Source organism: Entelurus aequoreus, linkage group LG05 (genome assembly GCF_033978785.1).
Source record: "Entelurus aequoreus isolate RoL-2023_Sb linkage group LG05, RoL_Eaeq_v1.1, whole genome shotgun sequence".
In the NCBI taxonomy this organism is placed as follows: Eukaryota; Metazoa; Chordata; class Actinopteri; order Syngnathiformes; family Syngnathidae; genus Entelurus; species Entelurus aequoreus.
The window spans coordinates 16,053,213-16,079,244 of NC_084735.1; the positions used below are offsets into that span (position 1 = coordinate 16,053,213).

General features: G+C 36.6%; 1 protein-coding gene across 1 annotated transcript in view; it reads right to left on the minus strand.

Annotated features, from left to right (window-relative positions):
• The window catches only part of LOC133650228 (engulfment and cell motility protein 1), a 156,053-nt gene that overhangs the window by 65,723 nt on the left and 64,298 nt on the right, over positions 1-26,032 (minus strand). The window contains exons 2-6 of the mRNA XM_062047231.1: positions 14,479-14,637; positions 8,800-8,840; positions 6,752-6,824; positions 6,640-6,690; positions 6,404-6,573 (exon numbers count right to left, since the gene is read on the minus strand). Of these exons, the coding sequence (XP_061903215.1) occupies positions 6,404-6,573; positions 6,640-6,690; positions 6,752-6,824; positions 8,800-8,840; positions 14,479-14,556 (413 nt within the window). The 5' untranslated portion in view covers positions 14,557-14,637. The remainder of the gene's footprint in view (positions 1-6,403; positions 6,574-6,639; positions 6,691-6,751; positions 6,825-8,799; positions 8,841-14,478; positions 14,638-26,032) is intronic.

Sequence of the window (26,032 nt, forward strand, 5' to 3'; positions counted from 1 at the left end):
CCTACTGTTAGCCTGGTAACTTCCTATTAGACTGGCTAATCTGTTGGCCTGATAACCTACTGTTAGACTGGCTAACCTACTGTTAGCCTGGTAACTTCCTATTAGACTGGGTAATCTGTTGGCCTGATAACCTACTGTTAGACTGGCTAACCTACTGTTAGCCTGGTAACTTCCTATTAGACTGGCTAATCTGTTAGCCTGGTAACCTACTGTTAACCTGGTAACTTCCTATTAGAGTGGCTAATCTGTTAGCCTGGTAACCTACTGTTAGCCTGGTAACTTCCTATTAGACTGGCTAATCTGTTGGCCTGATAACCTACTGTTAACCTGGTAACTTCCTATTAGACTGGCTAATCTGTTGGCCTGATAACCTACTGTTAGACTGGCTAACCTACTGCTAGCCTGGTAACTTCATATTAGACTGGCTAATCTGTTAGCCTGGTAACCTACTGTTAGACTGGTAACTTCCTATTAGAGTTGCTAATCTACTGTTAGCCGGGTAACTTCCTGGTCGACTGGCTAATATGTTAGCCGGGTAACTTCCTGGTAGACTGGCTAAACTGTTAGCCTGGTAACTTCCTATGAGACTGGCTAATCTGTTAGCCTGGTAACTTCCTATTAGACTGGCTAATCTGTTAGCCTGGTAACCTACTGTTAACCTGGTAACTTTCTATTAGAATGGCTAATCTACAGTTAGCCGGGTAACTTCCTGGTCGACTGGCTAATTTGTTAGCCGGGTAATTTCCTGGTAGACTGGCTAATCTGTTAGCCTGGTAACTTCCTATTAGACTGGCTAATCTGTTGGCCTGGTAACCTACTGTTAACCTGGTAACTTCCTATTAGACTGGCTAATCTGTTGGCCTGGTAACCTACTGTTAGACTGGTAACTTCCTATTAGAGTTGCTAATCTACTGTTAGCCGGGTAACTTCCTGGTCGACTGGCTAATATGTTAGCCGGGTAACTTCCTGGTAGACTGGCTAAACTGTTAGCCTGGTAACTTCCTATGAGACTGGCTAATCTGTTAGCCTGGTAACTTCCTATTAGACTGGCTAATCTGTTAGCCTGGTAACCTACTGTTAACCTGGTAACTTTCTATTAGAATGGCTAATCTACAGTTAGCCGGGTAACTTCCTGGTCGACTGGCTAATCTGTTAGCCTGGTAACTTCCTATTAGACTGGCTAATCTGTTGGCCTGGTAACCTACTGTTAACCTGGTAACTTCCTATTAGACTGGCTAATCTGTTGGCCTGATAACCTACTGTTAGACTGGCTAACCTACTATTAGCCTGGTAACTTTCTATTAGGCTGGCTAATCTGTTGGCCTGATAACCTACTGTTAGGCAGGCTAACCTACTGTTAGCCTGGTAACTTCCTATTAGACTGGCTAATCTGGTGGCCTGACAACCTACTGTTAGACTGGCTAACCTACTGTTAAAATTAAAGTACCAATGATTGTCACACACACACTAGATGTGGTGAAATATGTCCTCTGCATTTGACCCATCCCCTTGGGGAGCAGTGGCAGCAGCGGCGCAGCGCCCGGGAATCATTTTGGTGATTTAACCCCCAACTCCAACCCTTTGTTGCTGAGTGCCAATCAGGGAGGTTATGGGTCCCATTTTTATAGTAGCCTGGTAACTTCCTATTAGACTGGCTAATCTGTTAGCCTGGAAACCTACTGTTAACCTGGTAACTTCCTATTAGAGTGGTTAATCTACTGTTAGCCGGGTAACTTCTTGGTCGACTGGCTAATATGTTAGCCGGGTAACTTCCTGGTAGACTGGCTAATCTGTTAGCCTGGTAACTTCCTATTAGACTGGGTAACCTACTGTTAGCGTGGTGATTTACTGGTGGACTGGCTAATCTTTTAGTCTGGTAACTTCCTGTTAGACTGGCTAACCTACTGCTAGCCTGGCTAACTTCTTGGTAAATTGGTTAACTTAATGGTTGCTTGGGTAACTTCCTAGTAGCTTTGCTAACTTCCTGTTAGCCTGGTAACCATCTGTTAGCATGGCTAACTTTTTGGTAACCTGGTGACCTGGTTATAGCCTGGCCAACAACAAAAACATGTGCAATGGACTCGTGGCTCTTTAAAAAAATGAACGCTGCGTAAACACAACAAACAAAATGGTGGAGGGAATAGTTTGGACTGTTATTGACTGGCCTGCACATGAGTGACATGGCAGATATGAGTGACATAGCAGACATGAGTGACATGGCAGATATGAGTGACATAGCAGACATGAGTGACATAGCAGATATGAGTGACATGGCAGATATGAGTGACATAGCAGACATGAGTGACATAGCAGACATGAGTGACATAGCAGATATGAGTGACATAGCAGATATGAGTGACATAGCAGACATGAGTGACATGGCAGACATGAGTGACATGGCAGACATGAGTGACATAGCAGATATGAGTGACATAGCAGATATGAGTGACATAGCAGACATGAGTGACATGGCAGATATGAGTGACATAGCAGATATGAGTGACATAGCAGACATGAGTGACATGGCAGACATGAGTGACATAGCAGACATGAGTGACATAGCAGATATGAGTGACATAGCAGATATGAGTGACATAGCAGATATGAGTGACATAGCAGACATGAGTGACATAGCAGACATGAGTGACATAGCAGATATGAGTGACATAGCAGATATGAGTGACATAGCAGATATGAGTGACATAGCAGATATGAGTGACATGGCAGACATGAGTGACATAGCAGACATGAGTGACATAGCAGATATGAGTGACATAGCAGACATGAGTGACATAGCAGACATGAGTGACATAGCAGATATGAGTGACATAGCAGATATGAGTGACATAGCAGATATGAGTGACATAGCAGATATGAGTGACATGGCAGACATGAGTGACATAGCAGACATGAGTGACATAGCAGATATGAGTGACATAGCAGATATGAGTGACATAGCAGACATGAGTGACATAGCAGACATGAGTGACATAGCAGATATGAGTGACATAGCAGACATGAGTGACATAGCAGATATGAGTGACATAGCAGATATGAGTGACATGGCAGACATGAGTGACATAGCAGATATGAGTGACATGGCAGACATGAGTGACATAGCAGATATGAGTGACATAGCAGACATGAGTGACAGCAGATATGAGTGACATGGCAGACATGAGTGACATAGCAGATATGAGTGACATAGCAGATATGTTGGGATAAACTGGCACGGAAATGAAGAAGTGCATCATGTTGCCACTAGAGGGCAGTGTCCGCCTTGTAACCAGCAGCAGTGTGAATGATGGGCCTCATTAGCATAAAACATGACCCCGCCCCCCCCTTGCTACTTTTCTTCATTAACATGAAAATGTGTCTTTGTCAAAGCATGAACTACATTCAAAACAAAGCACCTTTACTTCCTGTGTGGACAGGAAGTGTGTGCGTGTGCCACTATTAGACCACACAGGAGCAAATACAAACTGCTGACCTGACAGCGCCATGAAACAAAAGCAACAGGGAAAGGTTGCGGGTTTAAAAAGCTGCAATCACACAAACGCAAAAGGAAAATGTTGCAAATGACAAGAACACACAAACGACAGCAGGGGAGAAATGCTGCAAGTTGACTGAACAAAACAGAAATTAGCCTGGCTAACTTCCTGGTAGAGTGGCTAACCTAATGGTAACTTCCTATTAGACTAGCTAATCTGTTAGCCTGACAACCTACTGTTAACCTGGTAACTTCCTATTAGACTAGCTAATCTGTTAGCCTGACAACCTACTGTTAGCCTGGTAACTTCCTATTAGACTAGCTAATCTGTTAGCCTGATAACCTACTGTTAGACCGGCTAACCTACTGTTAACCTGGTAACTTCCTATTAGACTAGCTAATCTGGTAGCCTGGTAACCTACTGTTAACCTGGTAACATCCTATTAGACTAGCTAATCTGTTAACTTCCTATTAGACTGGCTAATCTGTTAGCCTGACAACCTACTGTTAACCTGGTAACTTCCTATTAGACTGGCTAATCTGTTACTTACTGGTTGACTGACTAATCTGTTAGCCTGGTAACTTCCTAATAGATTGGGTAACCTACTGTTAGCCTGCTAACTTCCTATTAGACTGGCTAATATGTTAGCCTGGTAACCTGCTGTTAACCTGGTAACTTCCTATTAGAGTGGCTAATCTACTGGTAGCCGGGTAACTTCCTGGTTGACTGGCTAATCGGTTAGCCTGGTAACTTCCTTTTAGACTGGGTAACTTCCTGGTAGAGTGGCTAACCTACTGTTAACCTGGTAACTTCCTATTAGACTGGCTAATCTGTTAGCGTGATAACCTACTGTTAGACTGGCTAACCTACTGTTAGGCTGGTAACTTCCTATTAGACTAGCTAATCTGTTAGCCTGATAACCTAGCCTGACTATCTTCCTGGTAGTTTGGTAACTTCCTGGTGGTAATGGGACACTCTACTTGTAAACAAACTGAACATTTTGCATGATTGAATGCTTCCTCGCTGGGAATCTTTGAGAAAGTATTTTTAGTCTTGTGGAAAGTCCCAGAAGAGTGCAGGCTTTCACTTCTTGTATGTGTCCCAATACTTGTGTCCAAATAGGGTGTGTGTGACAATGTGGACTTTGTCTGGACTCCCTCAGGCTTCACTACACATCTCAAAATTCAGCACAGCTAACTAACCATCAGTCAGCTTAAGACCTGGGTGTAGGTTTGATCATGTAGTTGTTCTTAAAATGTGATATTAGCATGTAGCTCACATTGTTATGTTTGAGTTGCTAACCGAGCATGATGTTGAAATGTGATAGTAGCATGTAGCTCACATTGTTATGTTTGAGTTGCTAACCGAGCATGATGTTAAAATGTGATATTAGCATGTAGCTCACATTGTTATGTTTGAGTTGCTACCCGAGCATGATGTTGAAATGTGATATTAGCATGTAGCTCACATTGTTGTTTGAGTTGCTAACATAGCATGATGTTAAAATGTGATATTAGCATGTAGCTCACATTGTTATGTTTGAGTTGCTACCCGAGCATGATGTTGAAATGCGATATTAGCATGTAGCTCACATTATGTTTGAGTTACTAACCGAGCATGATATTAGTATGTAGCTCACACAGCTATGTTTGAGTTGCTAACTGAGCATAATGTTGAAATGTGATATTAGCATGTATATCACATTGTTATGTTTGAGTTGCTAACTGAGCATGATGTTGAAATGTGATATTAGCATGTAGCTCACATTGTTATGTTTTAGTTGCTAACCGAGCATGTTAAAATGTGATGTTAGCATGTAGCTCCCATTATGTTTGAGTTGCTAACCGGACATGATGTTAAAATTTGATGTTAGCATGTAGCTCGCATAGCTATGCTAATAGTGCTAACCGAGAATGATGTTAAAATGTGATATTAGCATGTAGCTCACATTGTTATATTTGAGTTGCTACCCAAATATGTTAAGATGTGATGTTAGCATGTAGCTCACATTGTTATGTTTGAGTTGCTACCTGAGCATGATGTTGAAATGTGATATTAGCATGTAACTTACATTGTTACGTTTGAGTTGCTAACCTAGCATGATGTTAAAATGTGATATTAGCATGTAGCTCACATTGTTATGTTTGAGTTGCTAACCGAGCATGATGTTAAAATGTGATGTTAGCATGCAGCTCACATAGCTATGCTAATTTTGCTAACATAGCATGATGTCAAAATGTGATATTAGCATATAACTCACATTGTTGTTTGAGTTGCTAACCGAGCATGATGTTAAAATGTGATATTAGCATGTAGCTCACATAGCTATGCTAATTATGCTAACATAGCATGATGATAAAATGTGATATTAGCATGAAGCTCACATTATGTTTGAGTTGCTACCTGAGCATGATGTTAAAATGTGATGTTAGCATGTAGCTCAAATAGCTATGCTAATTTTGCTAACAAAGCATGATGTTAAAATGTGATATTAGCATATAACTCACATTGTTGTTTGAGTTGCTAACCGAGCATGATGTTAAAATGTGATGTTAGCATGTAGCTCAAATAGCTAATGTTGCTAACCGAGCATGATGTTAAAATGTGACGTTAGCATGTAGCTCAAATAGCTAATGTTGCTAACCGAGCATAATGTTAAAATGTGATGTTAGCATGTAGCTCAAATAGCTAATGTTGCTAACCGAGCATGATGTTAAAATGTGATGTTAGCATGTAGTTCAAATAGCTACTGTTGCTAACCTAGCATGATGTTAAAATGTGATGTTAACATGTAGCTATGCTAATGTTGCTAACGTCATGTCCTCCTGCCGCCCCTCCTTAAAGTCCTGTTGTTGTGGGTGTGACACGACAATACGGGAACTTTGGAAGAGTTCCTAGAAGCAGCAACTTACTCGGTGCCGCTCTCCACCATCTGCGTGAGCAGGGAGATGCCGTCCAGGTTGATGAACTCGATGGCGAAGGTGATGTCCCGCGAGGCGCTGGCCAGGTCCTTCAGGGCCTCCAGCTTGGCGTCCATGCTGGAGGACTGGATGCGCTCGTGGAGCTGCACGGCCGTCTGGTACTGGAGGAAGGCCAGAGAGGAGAGGGTGAACAGGAAGTCGCGCCGGGTGGGGGAGGAGCCACTCACAGGAGAGGTGGTCAGGCGCAGGATGGAGCCGTTCTTCACCTCGCTGCGGTTCTGAGGGCCACAAAAAGGGTCAGGACATAACCGAGTCCATCGTTTGAAGCTTGAGGCAAACCTTTTCCGTGATGTAGAAGTTGGTGTTGTCAGCAATCTGCAGGGCAAAGTTCTCATGGTTCCCTAAAGACCACCTGCAGGAGAAATAAGAAATGACATCACTACTCGTGCACCTAAGGGGGCGGAGCTACACAGTGCCTCATGTTGATTGGTGGACACTTTCATAACAGGAAGAAGTTGTTATATTTAGCGAGTATTTACTCTTTGAGATTGTCTTTTTTTCCCCAAAAAACTAACAAACTGACATTAAAACATGTCAGCAGGTCTCTTGATCCGATACTGATCTGATATTGATCTGATATCAGCCCAAAAAATACGGGATGATAAAACTTGTGCAAAGCAGTTCACATCTGCGTGTCCTCCAATTAGCACAGACTTTATTTTATTTTAGTCAAGAAGGTAGACATGCAAGGCTATTGGCTACTAGGGGCGAGCGGCTACACGACAGCTGAGCACACAATAGCACACAAGCTAGACGCACGTGAGAATCATTGAACAATATAAAACAGCACATTTGTCAATATAAACAAGTGCCAAATAATTATAGTAGCACATTACACGTAAAAAGTCTCCAATGCAGTGTTAGAAAGCATCCAGTAACAAAGGTGTCCGCATCATTCGACTCATTTCATTTCAAATTGACATTTCTATGTCCTCCAATTAGCACACACTTTATTTTATTCTAGTCAAGTCATCTATGGAAGGTAAACATGCGAGGCTAATGGCTACTAGGATCGAGCAGCTACACGACAGCTGAGCACACAATAGCACACAAGCTAGACACACATGAGAATCATTGAACAATATAACACAGCACATTTGTCAACATAAACAAGTATCACTTAGTATTACTTTCACATAAAAAAGTCTCCAAGGCAGTCTTAAAAAGTATCCAGTAACAAACGTGTCCGCATCATTCAACTCGTGAGATTAATGAAGTCGGTTCCCGACGGTTAATAATAGATTAGCGTTTTTCAAATTCTCTGACTCATTTTGTTTGATAAAACATTTTGTAGCATTCCACATAAAATACATTACATGACAGGCCACATTAAATGTAGCGCACTATATAAAATTATGTGGCAGGTCCATCCATCCATCCATTTTCTACCGCTTATTCACTTTAAATAATGTGGCGCATTACATAAAATTACATGACGGGCCACTTTAAATGATACGGTGCACCACATGAAATTACATGACAGGCCACCTTAATTGTGGCGCACTGTATAAAATGATGTGTCACGCCATGTTAAATACCGTGCCGCACTACATAATATTACATGAGGCCAATTTTTGTGATCTGGTGCACTACATGAAATTACATTACAGGCCACTTTAAATGTGACGCACTGTATAAAATTATGTGACAGGCCATCTTAAACGATGCGCCGCATTACATAAAATTATGTGACATCGCCACATTAAAAATGTGGCGCAGTACATAAAATTATGACAGGCCACCTTAAATGATGCGGCATACTACATGAAATTACGTGACATGCCACATTAAATAACGTGGCGCACTACACAAACTTACATGACAGGCCACATGGAATGTAGCGCACTGTATAAAATTATGTGAATAACGTGGCGAACTATATAAAATTACATGACGCGCCACTTTAAATGATAGGATGCACCACATAAAATTACATGACAGGCCACATTAAAGTGGCACTGTACATAAAATTATATGAAAGGCCACCTTAAATGATGCGGCATAATACATGAAATTACGTGACATGCCACAATAAATAATGTGGCGCACTACACAAACTTACATGACAGGCCACATTGAATGTAGCGCACTGTATAAAATTATGTGACAGGCCACTTTAAATACCGTGGTGAACTACATACAATTACATGACAGGCCACTTTAAATGTGGCGCACTGTATAAAATGATGTGACAGGCCACATTAAATATTGTAGCACACTACATAAAATGACATGACGGGCCACTTTAAAAGATGTGACGCACTACATAAAACTTTGTGAGGGGCCACCTTAATTGATGTGGCCTCTGGGCCTTGAGCTTGACTTACCCTTCACACACTTCTTTGATGATGGCGGAAAGAGGTTTTTTCTGCGGGACAAAAGCGGGACATGAAGGTTAGAGAGTTAAAACGGCCTAAAGCAACATCAGAAGACTAAAACTTGGACACGTCGTTTGTGCCACCGCAAAACCCTTATTAAGCTCCCCCTCTGGTCAACATATGAAATAACAAGTGTGTGTAGCAATTTGAAGTGCTCCCCCTCTGGCAAACATATGAAATAACAAGTGTGTGTAGAAATTTGAAGTGCGCCCCCTCTGGTCAACATATGAAATAACAAGTGTGTGTAGAAATTTGAAGTGCTCCCCCTTTGGTCAATATATGAAATAAGTGTGTGTAGAAATTTGAAGTGCTCCCCCTCTGGTCAACATATGAAATAACTAGTGTGTGTAGAAATTTGAAGTGCCCCCCCCCCCCCCCCCCTCTCTGGTCAACATATGAAATAACAAGTGTGTGTAGAAATTTGAAGTGCTCCCCCTCTGGTCAACATATGAAATAACAAGTGTGTGTAGAAATTTGAAGTGCTCCCCCTCTGGTCAACATATGAAATAACAAGTGTGTGTAGAAATTTGAAGTGCTCCCCCTTTGGTCAACATATGAAATAACAAGTGTGTGTAGAAATTTGAAGTGCTCCACCTCTGGTCAACATATGAAATAAGTGTGTGTAGAAATTTGAAGTGTTCCCCCTCTGGTCAACATATGAAAAAACAAGTGTGTGTAGAAATTTGATGTGCTCCCCCTCTGGTCAATTTATGAAATAACAAGTGTGTGTAGAAATTTGAAGTGCTCCCCCTCTGGCCAACATATAAAATAACAAATTTTGTATAATTGAACCTAAAAATCATGGTTTTTGATACTTGTCCCCTTTTAGGAACTATGCCAACTCTTCCTATATTAGCATGCTAATGTTAGCATGTTAACATTTTAGCTAATTTTGTATAATTGAACCTAAAAATCATGGTTTTTGATACGTGTCCCCTTTTAAGAACTATGCCAACTCTTCCTATATTAGCATGCTAACGTTAGCATGTTAACATTTTAGCTAATTTTGTATAATTCAACCTAAAAATCATGGTTATTGATACTTGTCCCCTTTTAAGAACTATGCCAACTATTCCTATATTAGCATGCTAATGTTAGCATGTTAAAATTTTAGCTAATTTTGTATAATTCAACCTAAAAATAATGGTTTTTGATACTTGTCCCCTTTTAAGAACTATGCCAACTATTCCTATATTAGCATGCTAACGTTAGCATGTTAAAATTTTAGCTAATTTTGTATAATTCAACCTAAAAATCATGGTTTTTGATACTTGTCCCCTTTTAAGAACTATGCCAACTCTTCCTATATTAACATGCTAACGTTAGCATGTTAAAATTTTAACTTATTTTGTATAATTCAACCTAAAAATCATGGTTTTTGATACTTGTCCCCTTTTAAGAACTATGCCAACTCTTCCTATATTAGCATGCTAACGTTAGCATGTTAACATTTTAGCAAATTTTGTATAATTGAAGCTAAAAATCATGGTTTTGTAAGTGTGTGTAAGAAATGAAATGCGCCCCCTTTGGCAAAAATGTATTTAAAAAAAATAAAATATATATATATATATATATATATATATATATATATATATATATATATATATATATATATATATATATATATATATATAGAAATACTGTAATAACGAAGTAAATAATGAAGATTAAAAACCCATTACAAACAAAAAATTTTAAAAAATTAAAAAAGTTTACCTTTTTTATATTTGCATAGTATGTATGTATTATAAATGTTGTAAATACAAATCTTTATATATCTAGAAAGGGTGGTCTCTAGAAGGTAAGAAATACAAGAATGTGTGTGTAGGTTATGAGGTGTGTTGACGAGGACGAGGCAGGGGCAGCTGTGTGATGATGACGGCGATGATGAGGAGGAGGGAGAGCGCGCTGCCGCATCCCGGCGCCTCCGAGGCAGGAAGACGCCAAACATCCGCAGAGGTTCATCCGGCGAGGCCGATCGCGTTGCCATGGAGACGTCTCACACGCATTAGTGTAGCCGTGAATCACAGATGTTAACCCCCCAAAAAACACACATATTTGCATCCTTAAATGATCTTTTTAGGACAACAATGATGATTATAATTAATTAAAAATTACCTAAATATAAAAAAAAAAATTAAAATTTCATATATTTCTGCAATAATATTTTATGATAACATTTACCAGTTTTTTTATTTATAATGAGGCTTTTAATATATTGAAAAAAGGATACATTAATATATTTTTAATCTTGAAATAAATGAACCAACCCCCAGTGATTAATGCTTCGGTCACACGCAGGGTTCTCACAGGAATGAGGCAAAAAAATCCACTAAATTCAACATATTTCGGCAATAATATTTTATGACTGATATTATTTACCAATAATTTATTTATGATGAGGCTTTTAATATATTGAAAAAAGGATACAGTAATATATTTTTAATCTTGAATTAAATCAACCTGGATGAATTAACCAACCCCCAGTATTTAATGCTTCAGTCACATGCAGGGTTCTCACAGGAATGAGGCAAAAAAAATCCTCTAAATTCAATATATTTCTGCAATAATATTTTATGACTGTTAATATTTACCAGTAATTTATTTACAATGAGGCTTATAATATATTGAAAAAAGGATACATTAACATATTTTTAATCTTGAAATAAATTAACCAACCACCAGTATTTAATGCTTCAGTCACGAGCAGGGTTCTCACAGGAATGAGGCAAAAATATCCACTAAATTCAATATATTTCTGCAATAATATTTTATGACTGTTAATATTTACCAGTAATTTATATATAATATGGCTTATAATATATGGAAAAAAATTATACATTAATATGTTTTTAATATTGAAATAAATTAACCAACCCACAGTATTTAATGCTTCAGTCACATGCAGGGTTCTCACAGGAATGAGGCAAAAAAAATCTTCTATATTCAATATATTTCTGCAATAACATTTTATGACTTAATATTTACCAGTAATTTATTTATAATAAGGCTTTTAATATATTGAAAAAAGGATACATTAATATATTTTTAATCTTGAATTAAATTAACCTGGATAAATTAACCAACCCCCAGTATTTAATGCTTCAGTCACAAGCAGGGTTCTCACAGGAATGAGGCAAAAAAATCCTCCAAATTCAATATATTTCTGCAATAATATTTTATGACTGTTAATATTTACCAGTAATTTATTTATAATGAGGCTTTTAATATATTGAAAAAAGGATACATTAATATATTTTTAATCTTGAAATAAATTAACCAACCCCCAGTATTTAATGCTTCAGCCACGAGCAGGGTTCTCACAGGAATGAGGCAAAAATATCCACTAAATTCAATATATTTCTGCAATAATATTTTATGACTGTTAATATTTACCAGTAATTTATTTACAATGAGGCTTATAATATATTGAAAAAAGGATACATTAACATATTTTTAATCTTGAAATAAATTAACCAACCACCAGTATTTAATGCTTCAGTCACGAGCAGGGTTCTCACAGGAATGAGGCAAAAATATCCACTAAATTCAATATATTTCTGCAATAATATTTTCTGACTGTTAATATTTACCAGTAATTTATATATAATATGGCTTATAATATATGGAAAAAAAGTATACATTATGTTTTTAATATTGAAATAAATTAACCAACCCCCAGTATTTAATGCTTCAGTCACATGCAGGGTTCTCACAGGAATGAGGCAAAAAAAATCTTCTATATTCAATATATTTCTGCAATAACATTTTATGACTTAATATTTACCAATAATTTATTTATAATAAGGCTTTTAATATATTGAAAAAAGGATACATTAATATATTTTTAATCTTGAATTAAATTAACCTGGATAAATTAACCAACCCCCAGTGTTTAATGCTTCAGTCACAAGCAGGGTTCTCACAGGAATGAGGCAAAAAAATCCTCTAAATTCAATATATTTCTGCAATAATATTTTATGACTGTTAATATTTACCAGTAATTTATTTATAATGAGGCTTTTAATATATTGAAAAAAGGATACATTAATATATTTTTAATCTTGAAATAAATTAACCAACCCCCAGTATTTAATGCTTCAGTCACGAGCAGGTTTCTCACAGGAATGAGGCAAAAATATCCACTAAATTCAATATATTTCTGCAATAATATTTTATGACTTAATATTTACCAGTAATTTATTTATAATATGGCTTTTAATATATGGAAAAAATTATACATTAATATATTTTTAATCTTGAAATAAATTAACCAACCCCCAGTATTTAATGCTTCAGTCACGAGCAGGTTTCTCACAGGAATGAGGCAAAAATATCCACTAAATTCAATATATTTCTGCAATAATATTTTATGACTTAATATTTACCAGTAATTTATTTATAATATGGCTTTTAATATATGGAAAAAATTATACATTAATATGTTTTTAATCTTGAATTAAATTAACCAACCCCCAGTATTTAATGCTTCAGTCACATGCAGGGTTCTCACAGGAATGAGGCAAAAAAATCTTCTAAATTCAATATATTTCTGCAATAACATTTTATGACTTAATATTTACCAGTAATTTATTTATAATAAGGGTTTTAATATATTGAAAAAAAAGATACATTAATATATTTTTAATCTTGAAATAAATGAACCAAACCCCAGTATTTAATGCTTCCGTCACACGCAGGGTTCTCACAGGAATGAGGCAAAAAAATCTTCTAAATTCAATATATTTCTGCAATAACATTTTATGACTTAATATTTACCAGTAATTTATTTATAACAAGGCTTTTAATATATTTAAAAAAGGATACACTAATATATTTTTAATCTTGAATTAAATTAACCTGGATAAATGAACCAACCACCAGTATTTAATGCTTCCGTCACATGCAGGATTCTCACAGGAATGAGGCAAAAAAATCCTCTTTATTAAATGTATTTCTGCAATAATACTTTATGACTGTTAATATTTACCAGTAATTTATTTATAATGAGGCTTTTAATATATTGAAAAAAGGATACATTAATATATTTTTAATCCTGAATAAAATTAACCTGGATAAATTAACCAACTCCGAGTATTTAATGCTTCCGTCACACGCAGGGTTCTTACAGGAATGAGGCAAAAAATCCACTAAATTCAATATATTTCTGCAATAATATTTTATGAGTGTTAATATTTACCAGTAATTTATTTACAATGAGGCTTTTAATACATTGAAAAAAAGGATACATTATGTTTTTAATCTTGAAATATTATATAATAGAGAGCGCTACTGTTTTTTGTTTTTTTTTACAGTTCTTTCCAAATGCTTTTTACCAGATCACATTAACGATAAGACGTTGGAATTTGCTTATGAGAAAGAAAAGCAATTTGAGTAATCTCAGAGGGAGGATAAGTGAAAGGCGAGCATGTTTTTTGTGCTGATGTAAGCACATTTTATGACATTTATCTAACAATTGTTCCGATCCACAAGATCAAGCGTTCCTTTTAAATATTTAATAAGCCTTTTCTTCATAACTACATTTCATTCCATCAAACTGCCTTTGTTGTTGTCATGTTTGGGCCCCGCGAGCAGTGGGATGAGTTGTTACCACGGCAACAGGCCCACCTGGTCAATCTCCATCAGTTTGGGGAAGGCGCCCGGCCACTCGATGGCCACCTTGACGGTGTCGGCGGGCGGCGGCATGGCGGCGGTGGGTTTCGGGGGGGTGACGGCGAGCTGTTCTCACGCCGCTGTCTCTCCTGCTGGAGGCGGGGTCATCCAAATCTGGAGGAGAGGAAGACATTGTTAGCCCGCATAAACACAACTTTGTGCAAATCACGCTCAAATTCGCTTCTTTTACGGGCAAAAACATTGGGCAATGAATGCTATTGCATAATGTAAACAAAATGAACTTTATGGTACAGGTGACACAGACCGATACGATATATCGATGTTATGATATCAGCAGGATCCTTACATATGTTGGAAAAAGGTTTGACCAAGTGAAATGAACCAGACAACAATGGCTGGCATGGAAAAACACAAACCTTTTTTATTATTAACCGTCTGGAATGGAATTATGCTGTCTTTATGTTGAAGCGGAGTGGTGTGTGTGTGTGTGTGTGTGACAATCATTGGTACTTTAACTCAATTGTTTTTGGGCGACACTTAATGGCCACAATAATTCATTAAGGCTAGCTCACGACGCAAGAAATGGAATGATGCGGACACACTTGTTACTGGATGTGTGAGGAATATGCAGCTATGATTTTTTTTTTTATACTTGTTTATAGAGTGCATCCGCTCCACTTCTTCCACATTGTTATATTACGGCCTTGTTCCAAAATGGAATACATTCATTTTTGTCCTCAAAATTCTACACACAATACCCCCGAATGACAATGTGAGAAGTTATTTTTTGGGGATTTTTGCAAAAAAAACAACAACTAAAAAGTCACATGTAAATAAGTATTCACAGCTCAAAAGGTAGCTCAGGTGCATCTGGTTTCAACTGATCACCCTTGAGATGTTCCCGGAGTCCACCTGTGGTGGATTCAGCTGCATCATGGTGTGGGGATGGTGTTCAGCACCAGGAACAAAAAGTTCCATCTGAGATACACCACAAACACCAGACGCACGGACAAAGTCACCAACAAAGAGATTCTGAGCCGTACTGGGCTTCCATCCTATTATGTTAGATCCACTATGGACTGGACTCTCACAATATTATGTTAGATCCACTATGGACTGGACTCTCATATGTTAGATCCACTATGCACTGGACTATCACTATTATGCTAGATCCACTATGGACTGGACTCTCATATGTTAGATCCACTATGGACTGGACTATCACTATTATGTTAGATCCACTATGGACTGGACTCTCACACTATTATGTTAGATCCACTATGGACTGGACTCTCACACTATTATGTTAGATCCACTATGGACTGGACTCTCATATTATGTTAGATCCACTATATACTGGACTCTCATATTATGTTGGATCCACTATGGACTGGACTCTCACTATTATGCTAGATCCACTATGGACTGGACTCTTACAATATTATGTTAGATCCACTATGGACTGGACTCTCATATGTTAGATCCACTATGGACTGGACTATCACTATTATGCTAGATCCACTATGGACTGGACCCTTATATGTTAGATCCACTATGGACTGGACTATCACTATTATGTTAGATCCACTATGGACTGGACTCTCACACTATTATGTTAGATCCATTATGGACTGGACTCTCATATTATGTTAGATCCACTATATACTGGACTCTCACTATTATGTTAGATCCACTATGGACTGGACTCTCACTATTATGTTAGATCCACTATGGACTGGACTCTCACTATTATGCTAGATCCACTATGGACTGGACTCTCACAATATTATGTTAGATCCACTATGAACTGGAGGGGGCGGGGGTGGGGCTTGTGCAGCCCTTTGAGACACTCACGATTTAGGGCTATGTAAGTAATAATAATAATAGATTTTATTTGTAAAAAAACACTTTCCATTGAGCAAAACAACCTCAAAGTGAAATAAAAACTAGGTCTAGCACACATATATCTAAAAAAAAAAAAAAAGGCTTTTTAAAAAAAAGAAGAATGGTTTTTAAGCCTTTTTTAAAAGCATCCACAGTCTGTGGTGCCCTCAGGTGGTCAGGGAGAGCGTTCGGTTGATTATACATATAATTTTTCAAATGTTCTTGTAATCAGACCATATTTTTTGGTGTATAAGATGGAATCTTTACCTGACATGTTTCGACTGTCATCTGCAAAAAAATAAAAAAATAAAAAAATAAAAGTGACTGCAAGAGAGTTGGGGTATTGTGTGTAGAATTTTGAGGACAACATTTTTTTTTATTCCATTTTGGAATAAGGCTGTAACATAACACGTGAACAAAGTGAACAAACGCGTCATTTTACACTGCAATACTACGCATGTTTAGCCTACATGCTATTGTGTGCTTAGCTGTCGTGTAGGCGCTCACATTTTGTCGCCTATAGCCTCGCATGTTTACTTTTTTGGTAAATGACCCAAATAGAAGAAACAGCGTGCTTATTGGAGGACGTGTAACGATCATCGCCCGGTAGTCAACTTCCTTGTAGATGTGACCGCAAAATGAAGGATTTGGGACAACTACAGTCCAGCTTTGTTGTGAAAATGGCGTCGGGTGTGGGAGAATTGGCACGCAGTGACCTCTGACCTCACACATGTACCCACAGACACAATAACAACAACCATCTTTGGAAGGGAAACCCGACCAAACTAAAACGTGAGCCGAGGAGGGAGACCACGTGTCTGGGGTATTCCCAAAAGTGCGGCGGACTCTCCGCCCTTCTGGGACCACCGCCTGATGTTCGCCATCACTAATTCCTGGCGATGTTGGAAGACGGCGAACGACGACGCCACCGTGGCCCCGGCGCGAGGAGTGAGTCACCCCCCCCCCCGCGCGCGACGTTTCACGCAACCTTTATAGCAGGGAGCCGTCGCCATGGCGACCGCTGCATCAATAGCCGGGGAGACGCGAGCGCATCTTTCTTACACTTTGGCCCAAAGTGACTCACAAGCTCCGCCCTCTTCACACGCGCTCATTCAGGAAAAAGACAGCGTGTCCTCGGGGCCGAACTTGTGTGTGTGTGTGTGTGTGTGTGTGTGTGTGTGAGTCAGTTGTGTTACAAACAACGTGTTAGTCATGTTCCCGACGGAGGCGGTCTGATTGGACGGCTCAAAGCGGTGCAATCAGGGCTGAAGCGTCCTTAATTGTAAGCAAAAGGTCACGATAACATTGCTACATAAATGTGGCCGGCGCCTTTCCCTTCCTCCGTTCCTTCGCTTGTCGGTAGAGATGTCCGATAATGGCTTTTTTGCCGATATCCGATATTGTCCAACTCTTTAATTACCGATTCCGATATCAACCGATAACGATATATACAGTCGTGGAATTAACACATTATTATGCCTAATTTTGTTGTGATGCCTCGCTGGATGCATTGTGAAGTGAAGTGAAGTGAATTATATTTATATAGCGCTTTTCTCTAGTGACTCAAAGCGCTTTACATAGTGAAAGCCAATATCTAAGTTACAGTGGGCACTGGGAGCAGGTGGGTAAAGTGTCTTGCCCAAGGACACAACAGCAGTGACTAGGATGGCGGAAGCGGGAATCGAACCTGGAACCCTCAAGTTGCTTACACGGCCGCTCTACCAACCGAGCTATACCACCACATAAACAATTTTATATTTGTTTTAAAATGGGGGTAATAGTGCAAAATTTTGTGGGTTTGCCATAAAAAATTTGATTTGATTTTATTTTTAAAACAGGTGGAAAATATTCCATATTAGTTGTTACTAACATAACAACTCTTAATTACCGATTCCGATATATACAGTCGTGGAATTAACACATTATTATGCCTAATTTTGTTGTGATGCCTCGCTGGATGCATTGTGAAGTGAAGTGAAGTGAATTATATTTATATAGCGCTTTTCTCTAGTGACTCAAAGCGCTTTACATAGTGAAAGTCAATATCTAAGTTACATTTAAACCAGTGTGGGTGGGCACTGGGAGCAGGTGGGTAAAGTGTCTTGCCCAAGGACACAACAGCAGTGACTAGGATGGCGGAAGCGGGGATCGAACCTGGAACCCTCAAGTTGCTGGCACGGCCGCTCTACCAACCGAGCTATACCACCACGTAAACAATTTTATATTTGTTTTAAAATGGGGGAAATAGTGCAAAATTTTGTGGGTTTTGCATAAATTTTTTTATTTTATTTTTAAAACAGGTGGAAAATATTCCATATTAGTTGTTACTAACATAACAACTCTTAATTACCGATTCCGATATATACAGTCGTGGAATGAACACATTATTATGCCTAATTTTGTTGTGATGCCCCGCTGGATGCATTAAACAATGTAACAAGGTTTTCCAAAATAAATCAACTCAAGTTATGGAAAAAAAAATGCCAACATGGCACTGCCATATTTATTATTGAAGTCACAAAGTGCATTATTTTTTTTTAACATGCCTCAAAACAGCAGGCACGTATCGAGTCGATACTACTATGATTACGTCGATATTTTTTGGCATCACAACATCTTTGGTTTTTTAAAAATGAATATTATGTTTATAAACTCAGTAAATACGTCCCTGCACACATGAGGGCTTTGACTATGACCAATGTATGATCCTGTATCTACTTGGTATCGGATCGATACATAAATGTGTGGTATCATCCAAAACTTTTATTTATTTATTTTTTTTTTTAAATTTTTTTTTTAATTTTTTTTTTTATGTCCTGCCCAGCTATATGTCCAAAACTAATGTCAAGTATCAAAGAAGAGAAGTGATTATTACATTTGAACAGAAGTGGAGATAAAACATGTTGAAACAGAAAAAAAGAGATAACAGTAAATGAACAAGTAGATTAAGAATCCGTTTTTACAGCTTGTCCTTTATAATGTAGTCAAAATAATAGGTGTATAAATGACACAACCTGTTACTGCGTACGCCAGCAGACTAATTAGGAGTCTTTGTTTGTTTACGTACTACTAAAAGACAAGTTGTCTAGTATGTTCACTATTTTATTTAAGGACTTAACTGTAATAATAAACATATGTTAAATGTACACTAAGATTTTTTGTTAAAATAAAGCCAATAATGACATTTTTTGTGGTCCCCTTTATGTAGAAAAGTACCGAAAAGTACCAAAATACTTTTGGTACCAGTACCAAAATATTGGTATCGTTACAACACTAATGCGTATATATCCATCCATCCATTTTCTACCGTGTGTATATATATATATATATATATATATATATATATATATATATATATATATATATGTTTGTCTATATACATACACACATATATATTTATTTAAATGTTTTTATATAAGAATCAATGATCAAAAATACATTTTTAGGCATGCAACTGGAAGGAGTTTTCCAAAACTGTAACCTGTTTAGAAAAACTTTCATTTTAATTATACCAAAAAATACGCTGCCCGAATTGTTTAGAATGGACGATCGTGTTGAATTGAGAATCGACCCTGAATCGGATGCAATCGCCAGGTGTTGGAAGAGTCACACCCCTACTGGACAAAACGGTGGCGTTCGAACTGCCAAGAGCACGAAAAACGAGCTTTCTTTTTTTTTAGCCGGTGGTTGCGCAATACAGACGATATAAACGATTTCTGGCCGACGATAGAGCTTTTACTACGATGGTGATATCGTGATAACGCGTGTTGACACATTAAACGTCTCTCCGTAGTGCAAGATGCTAATATCAATGGCGGCAAATGAATGATGTTTCTTACTAGCTAAACACTACAGTGTTTCCCACACATTCATTTATATGTGGCGGCCCGGCACGAAAGAATTACGTCCGCCACAAATAAAAAAAATTAAAAAAAATATTTTTTTTTTTTTGTTGTAATTTAAAAAAAAATTTATTTTTATTTTTTTTCATGCTTCCTCTAAACGCTCCGTTTGGAATTCGTGCGACGTCAGCGGGTGATCCATACATGGTAGAAATATACCAGTGTTTCCCACACATTCATTTATTTGTGGCGGCCCGCCACGAAAGAATTACGACCGCCACAAAAAAAATAAAAATAATAATAATAATAATAAAAAAATGTTTTGTTTTTTTTTGTCCTGTCCAGCTTCTCAGGCAAATCATATAGTTGATGTAGATGCCCATATAGGCTGTTCAGATTTACTTTACAAAAGAGAAGTGTAGGATACTTCTCTTGTTGCCTTATTTATATTATATTATTATATCACATTATATTATATTATTGTATTATATATATCACCTCTGCCTCTGTTTCACTTTATGTTGCTGGTAAATAATATGGTTGTAGTAGTAGGCTAAAGTTAAATTATTTAGTGTGCACTAATTAAAGGGTAGAGCTTTAAGAGACATTTTAGCTTTTATATTTTATAAGATATATTTTTTGTAAGAACCACAATTAATAAATATATTTCAGTGAATAACTTATTGTTCAAATCTGTATATAAATATGTACATAAAGTGTTGTAATTATATTGTAAAATGGATGGATGGATGGACGTTTAAACACAAAACTGTTATTAATTAGTATAACATTTTTTTAGCCTTTTAAGAGAAAATCATATTGTAGTAAACTATGCAAATTACTCGATGATGTCATGTTGACCACGCCCATAGCCACGCCCCCACCGCCACAGGTATCTTGGCAGTTTATGGGAAACAGTGCACTACACACCATTAGAGAATATATAACTAGTATCAGCATACGGCTGATACTATAGTGATTAGATCAAACATTTTCTAATGTCACAAAATATTTGTTGTCGTCGTTTTAAAGACTTATGTTATTTTGTGGAATTAATTGTTTACATGAGTTCTGTAGCTATCGCCATCTGAACAGTTGGAGCAGGTTATATTGTGTGGCGCCACGTGTCATGTGACGCCGCATGGCACAGCGAGGCCTCGGGTCCTCCATGTGGGTCCACAGCTCAGTGCCGGAGGGGGCGGAACGGTCACGTTACACACCGGACATGTGACCCCGCCGCATGAAAGTGGAGGAAGAGCATCAATGGAAGGACAAAGACGGTAATGAGAGAGGAAGATTTGTCAAGCAGCGCCTTTCGCCTCAATTATTTATGACGTGTAGTCTGAGGGTCACGTCCTCCCTGCAGGATAGAAGGCGGGGTTATGTTGCCCCCCACATTTAGGGGGGCGGGGCTTGTCCCGTTACTATTTTGAATACACGCGCAAATGCAACACGCCAGAAAACTTCAGCAAAATGGCTGATTATCAACACTGTACAAAGATCCTCTATACGACAGGAGCACGCTGCTGGTGTTCTATGAGCGCTGCCTTCACACAAGAAAGAAGACGACCAACCGAGTAGAAGTTCAGTACAAGTCATTTGAAAAATGGACAAAAAAAGGGCCTTTGAGCATGTTGGACCGTGTATCTAAAAATATGGTTGCACTAAATATGGTTGATATATGAGCACAGTCAATAAGATCAATAAGTCAGATTGAACTAAGAACTACAAAATGATTGCATTTATTACATGAATACAATGATTGCACTAAATAAGATCAATAAATGTTTGCACTAAATAAGATCAATAAATGTTTGCACTAATTAAATAAGATCAATAAATGATTGCACTAAATAAGATCAATAAATTATTGCACTTAAGATCGACAACATGATTGCACTAAATAAGATCAATAAATGATTGCACTAATTAAATAAGACCAGTAAATGATTGCACTAAATAAGATCAATAAATGATTGCACTTAATAAGATCGACAACATGATTGCACTGAATAAGATCAATAAATGATTGCACTTAATAAGATCGACAACATGATTGCACTAGATAAGATCAATAAATGATTGTACTAGATAAGATCAATAAATGATTGTACTAGATAAGATCAATAAATGATTGCACTAAATAAGATCAATAAATGATTGCACTAAATAAGATCAATAAATGATCGCATTAAATAAGATCAATAAATGATTGCACTAAATAAGAGCGACAACATGATTGCACTAATTAAGATCAATAAATAATTGCACTAATTAAATAAGATCAATAAATTATTAAACTAAATAAGATTGACAACATGATTGTACAAAATAAGATCAATAGATTGCACTAATTAAATAAGATCAATAAATTATTGCACTAAATAAGACCAATGATTACACTAAATAAGACTGATAAATGATTGCACTAGATAAGATCAATAAATGATTGCACTAGACAAGATCAATAAATGATTGCATTAAATAAGATCAATAAATTATTGCACCAAATAAGATCGACAACATGATTGCACTAAATAAGATAAATAAATGATTGCACTAAATAAGATCAATAAATTATTGCACTTAAGATCGACAACATGATTGCACTAAATAAGATCAATAAATGATTGCACTAATTAAATAAGACCAGTAAATGATTGCACTAAATAAGATCAATAAATGATTGCACTTAATAAGATCGACAACATGATTGCACTGAATAAGATCAATAAATGATTGCACTTAATAAGATCGACAACATGATTGCACTAGATAAGATCAATAAATGATTGTACTAGATAAGATCAATAAATGATTGCACTAGATAAGATCAATAAATGATTGCACTAGATAAGATCAATAAATGATTGCACTAAATAAGATCAATAAATGATCGCATTAAATAAGATCAATAAATGATTGCACTAAATAAGATCGACAACATGATTGCACTAATTAAGATCAATAAATAATTGCACTAATTAAATAAGATCAATAAATTATTGCACTAAATAAGATTGACAACATGATTGTACAAAATAAGATCAATAGATTGCACTAATTAAATAAGATCAATAAATTATTGCACTAAATAAGACCAATGATTACACTAAATAAGACTGATAAATGATTGCACTAGATAAGATCAATAAATGATTGCACTAGACAAGATCAATAAATGATTGCATTAAATAATATCAATAAATTATTGCACCAAATAAGATCGACAACATGATTGCACTAAATAAGATCAATAAATGATTGCACTAAATAAGACCAATAAATGATTGCACTAAATAAGATCAATAAATGATTGCACTAAATAAGATCAATAAATGATTGCACTAAATAAGATCAATAAATGTTTGCACTAATTAAATAAGATCAATAAATGTTTGCACTAAATAAGATCAATAAATGTTTGCACTAATTAAATAAGATCAATAAATGTTTGCACTGAATAAGATCAATAAATGTTTGCACTAATTAAATAAGATCAATAAATGTTTGCACTAAATAAGATCAATAAATGTTTGCACTAATTAAATAAGATCAATAAATGTTTGCACTAATTAAATAAGATCAATAAATGTTTGCACTAAATAAGATCAATAAAGGATTGCACTTAATAAGATCGACAACATGAATGCACTATGACTGTGTCGCTTTTAAAAGTGCTCCCCCTCTGGTCAACATATGAAATAACAAGTGTGTGTGAAAATGTGAAGTGCTCCCCCTCTGGTCAACATATGAAATAACAAGTGTGTGTGAAAATGTGAAGTGCTCCCCCTCTGGTCAACATATGAAATAACAAGTGTGTGTAAGAAATTGAAATGCGCCCCCTTTCGCCAAAATTAATTAAAAAATTAAATAAATATATATGTATGTAGAGACATACTGTAATAACTTGAAGTAAATAAGGTTTTAAAAAAACAATTTTTTTTATTTTTAAAAAAAATAAACACAAAGCTTACCTTTTTTATACTTTCATAGTATGTATGTATTATTAATGTAGTAAATACCAATATGTATATGTCTATAAAGGGTAGTCTCAAGAAGGTAACAAATACAAGAATGTGTGTGTGTGTGTGTGTGTCCTTGAGCACGGGTGTGTCCAGATGAACCATTGTGCTGGCTGCGCTTCAAAAAAAGAAAGAAGACCTGCTCTTCATCTGATGCCTCTACAAAGGACTCGCGACACCACAGGGGTGTGTGTGTGTGTGTGTCTGTGTGTGTGTATGTGTGTGTGTGTGTGTGTCTGTGTGAGACAAAGTGCAAGAGGACAAAGTTGCAGACGGCCACAAGATGCTCATGTTACCGCCTGACTTCATTGGCAGCACACAGGAAAGCAACACATTTTATGCACAAAAACACACAATGGTCGCACACAAGCTGCAACACAACTGAATGTAAAAAAAACAAAAAAAAAGAACAAAAAAAAAAAAACTACTTCACCCCGCCAGCCGACAGGAAGACTTCAGCGACGCACAAAAGGCTGACAAGACAACGGCCGGTAGACAAAAAAGAAAAGAGGAAGACAAAAAGCTTCAGTCTGTAGTTTGCGTAAAGGAAGTGTGAGTCTTTCAACACAACAACACACACAATGCACTGAAGGAAGTCGGCACTCACTTGCGTGACAATAGCAACATGTTGTTACACAAACTGTTATTAAAACATTATGCAAAACCACTATTGCAACCTGCTGTTGTGCATTTGCACATTTGTACAAAACAATCCTCATGCTTCCTCTAGATCAGGGGTCACCAACGCGGTGCCCGCGGGCACCAGGTAGCCCGTAAGGACCAGATGAGTAGCCCGCTGGCCTGTTCTAAAAATAGCTCAAATAGCAGCACTTACCAGTGAGCTGCCTCTATTTTTTAAATTTTATTTATTTACTAGCAAGCTGGTCTCGCTTTGCCCGACATTTTTAATTCTAAGAGAGACAAAACTCAAATAGAATTTGAAAATCCATGAAAATATTTTAAAGACTTGGTCTTCACTTGTTTAAATAAATTCATAATTTGTTTTACTTTGCTTCTTATAACTTTCAGAAAGACAATTTTAGAGAAAAAATACAACCTTAAAAATGATTTTAGGATTTTTAAACACATATACCTTTTTACCTTTTAAATTCCTTCCTCTTCTTTCCTGACAATTGAAATGAATGTTCAAGTAAATTAATTTTTTTTATTGTAAAGAATAATAAATACATTTTAATTTAATTCTTCCTTTTAGCTTCTGTTTTTTCGACGAAGAATATTTGTGAAATATTTCTTCAAACTTATTATGATTAAAATTCCAAAAAAATGATTCTGGCAAATCTAGAAAATCTGTAGAATCAAATTTAAATCTTATTCCAAAGTCTTTTGAATTTCTTTTAAAATTTTTGTTCTGGAAAATCTAGAAGAAATAATGATTTGTCTCTGTTAGAAATATAGCTTGGTCCAATTTGTTATATATTCTAACAAAGTGCAGATTGGATTTTAACCTATTTAAAACATGTCATCAAAATTCTAAAATTAATCTTAATCAGGAAAAATTACTAATGATGTTCCATAAATTCTTTTTTTAATTTTTTCAAAAAGATTCGAATTAGCTAGTTTTTCTCTTCTTTTTTTCGGTTGAATTTTGAATTTTAAAGAGTCGAAATTGAAGATAAACTATGTTTCAAAATTTAATAGTCATTTTTTTCGTGTTTTCTCCTCTTTTAAACAGTTCAATTAAGTGCAAATATCATTAATCATTAATAATAACATAGAGTTAAAGGTAAATTGAGCAAATTGGCTATTTCTGGCAATTTATTTAAGTGTGTATCAAAC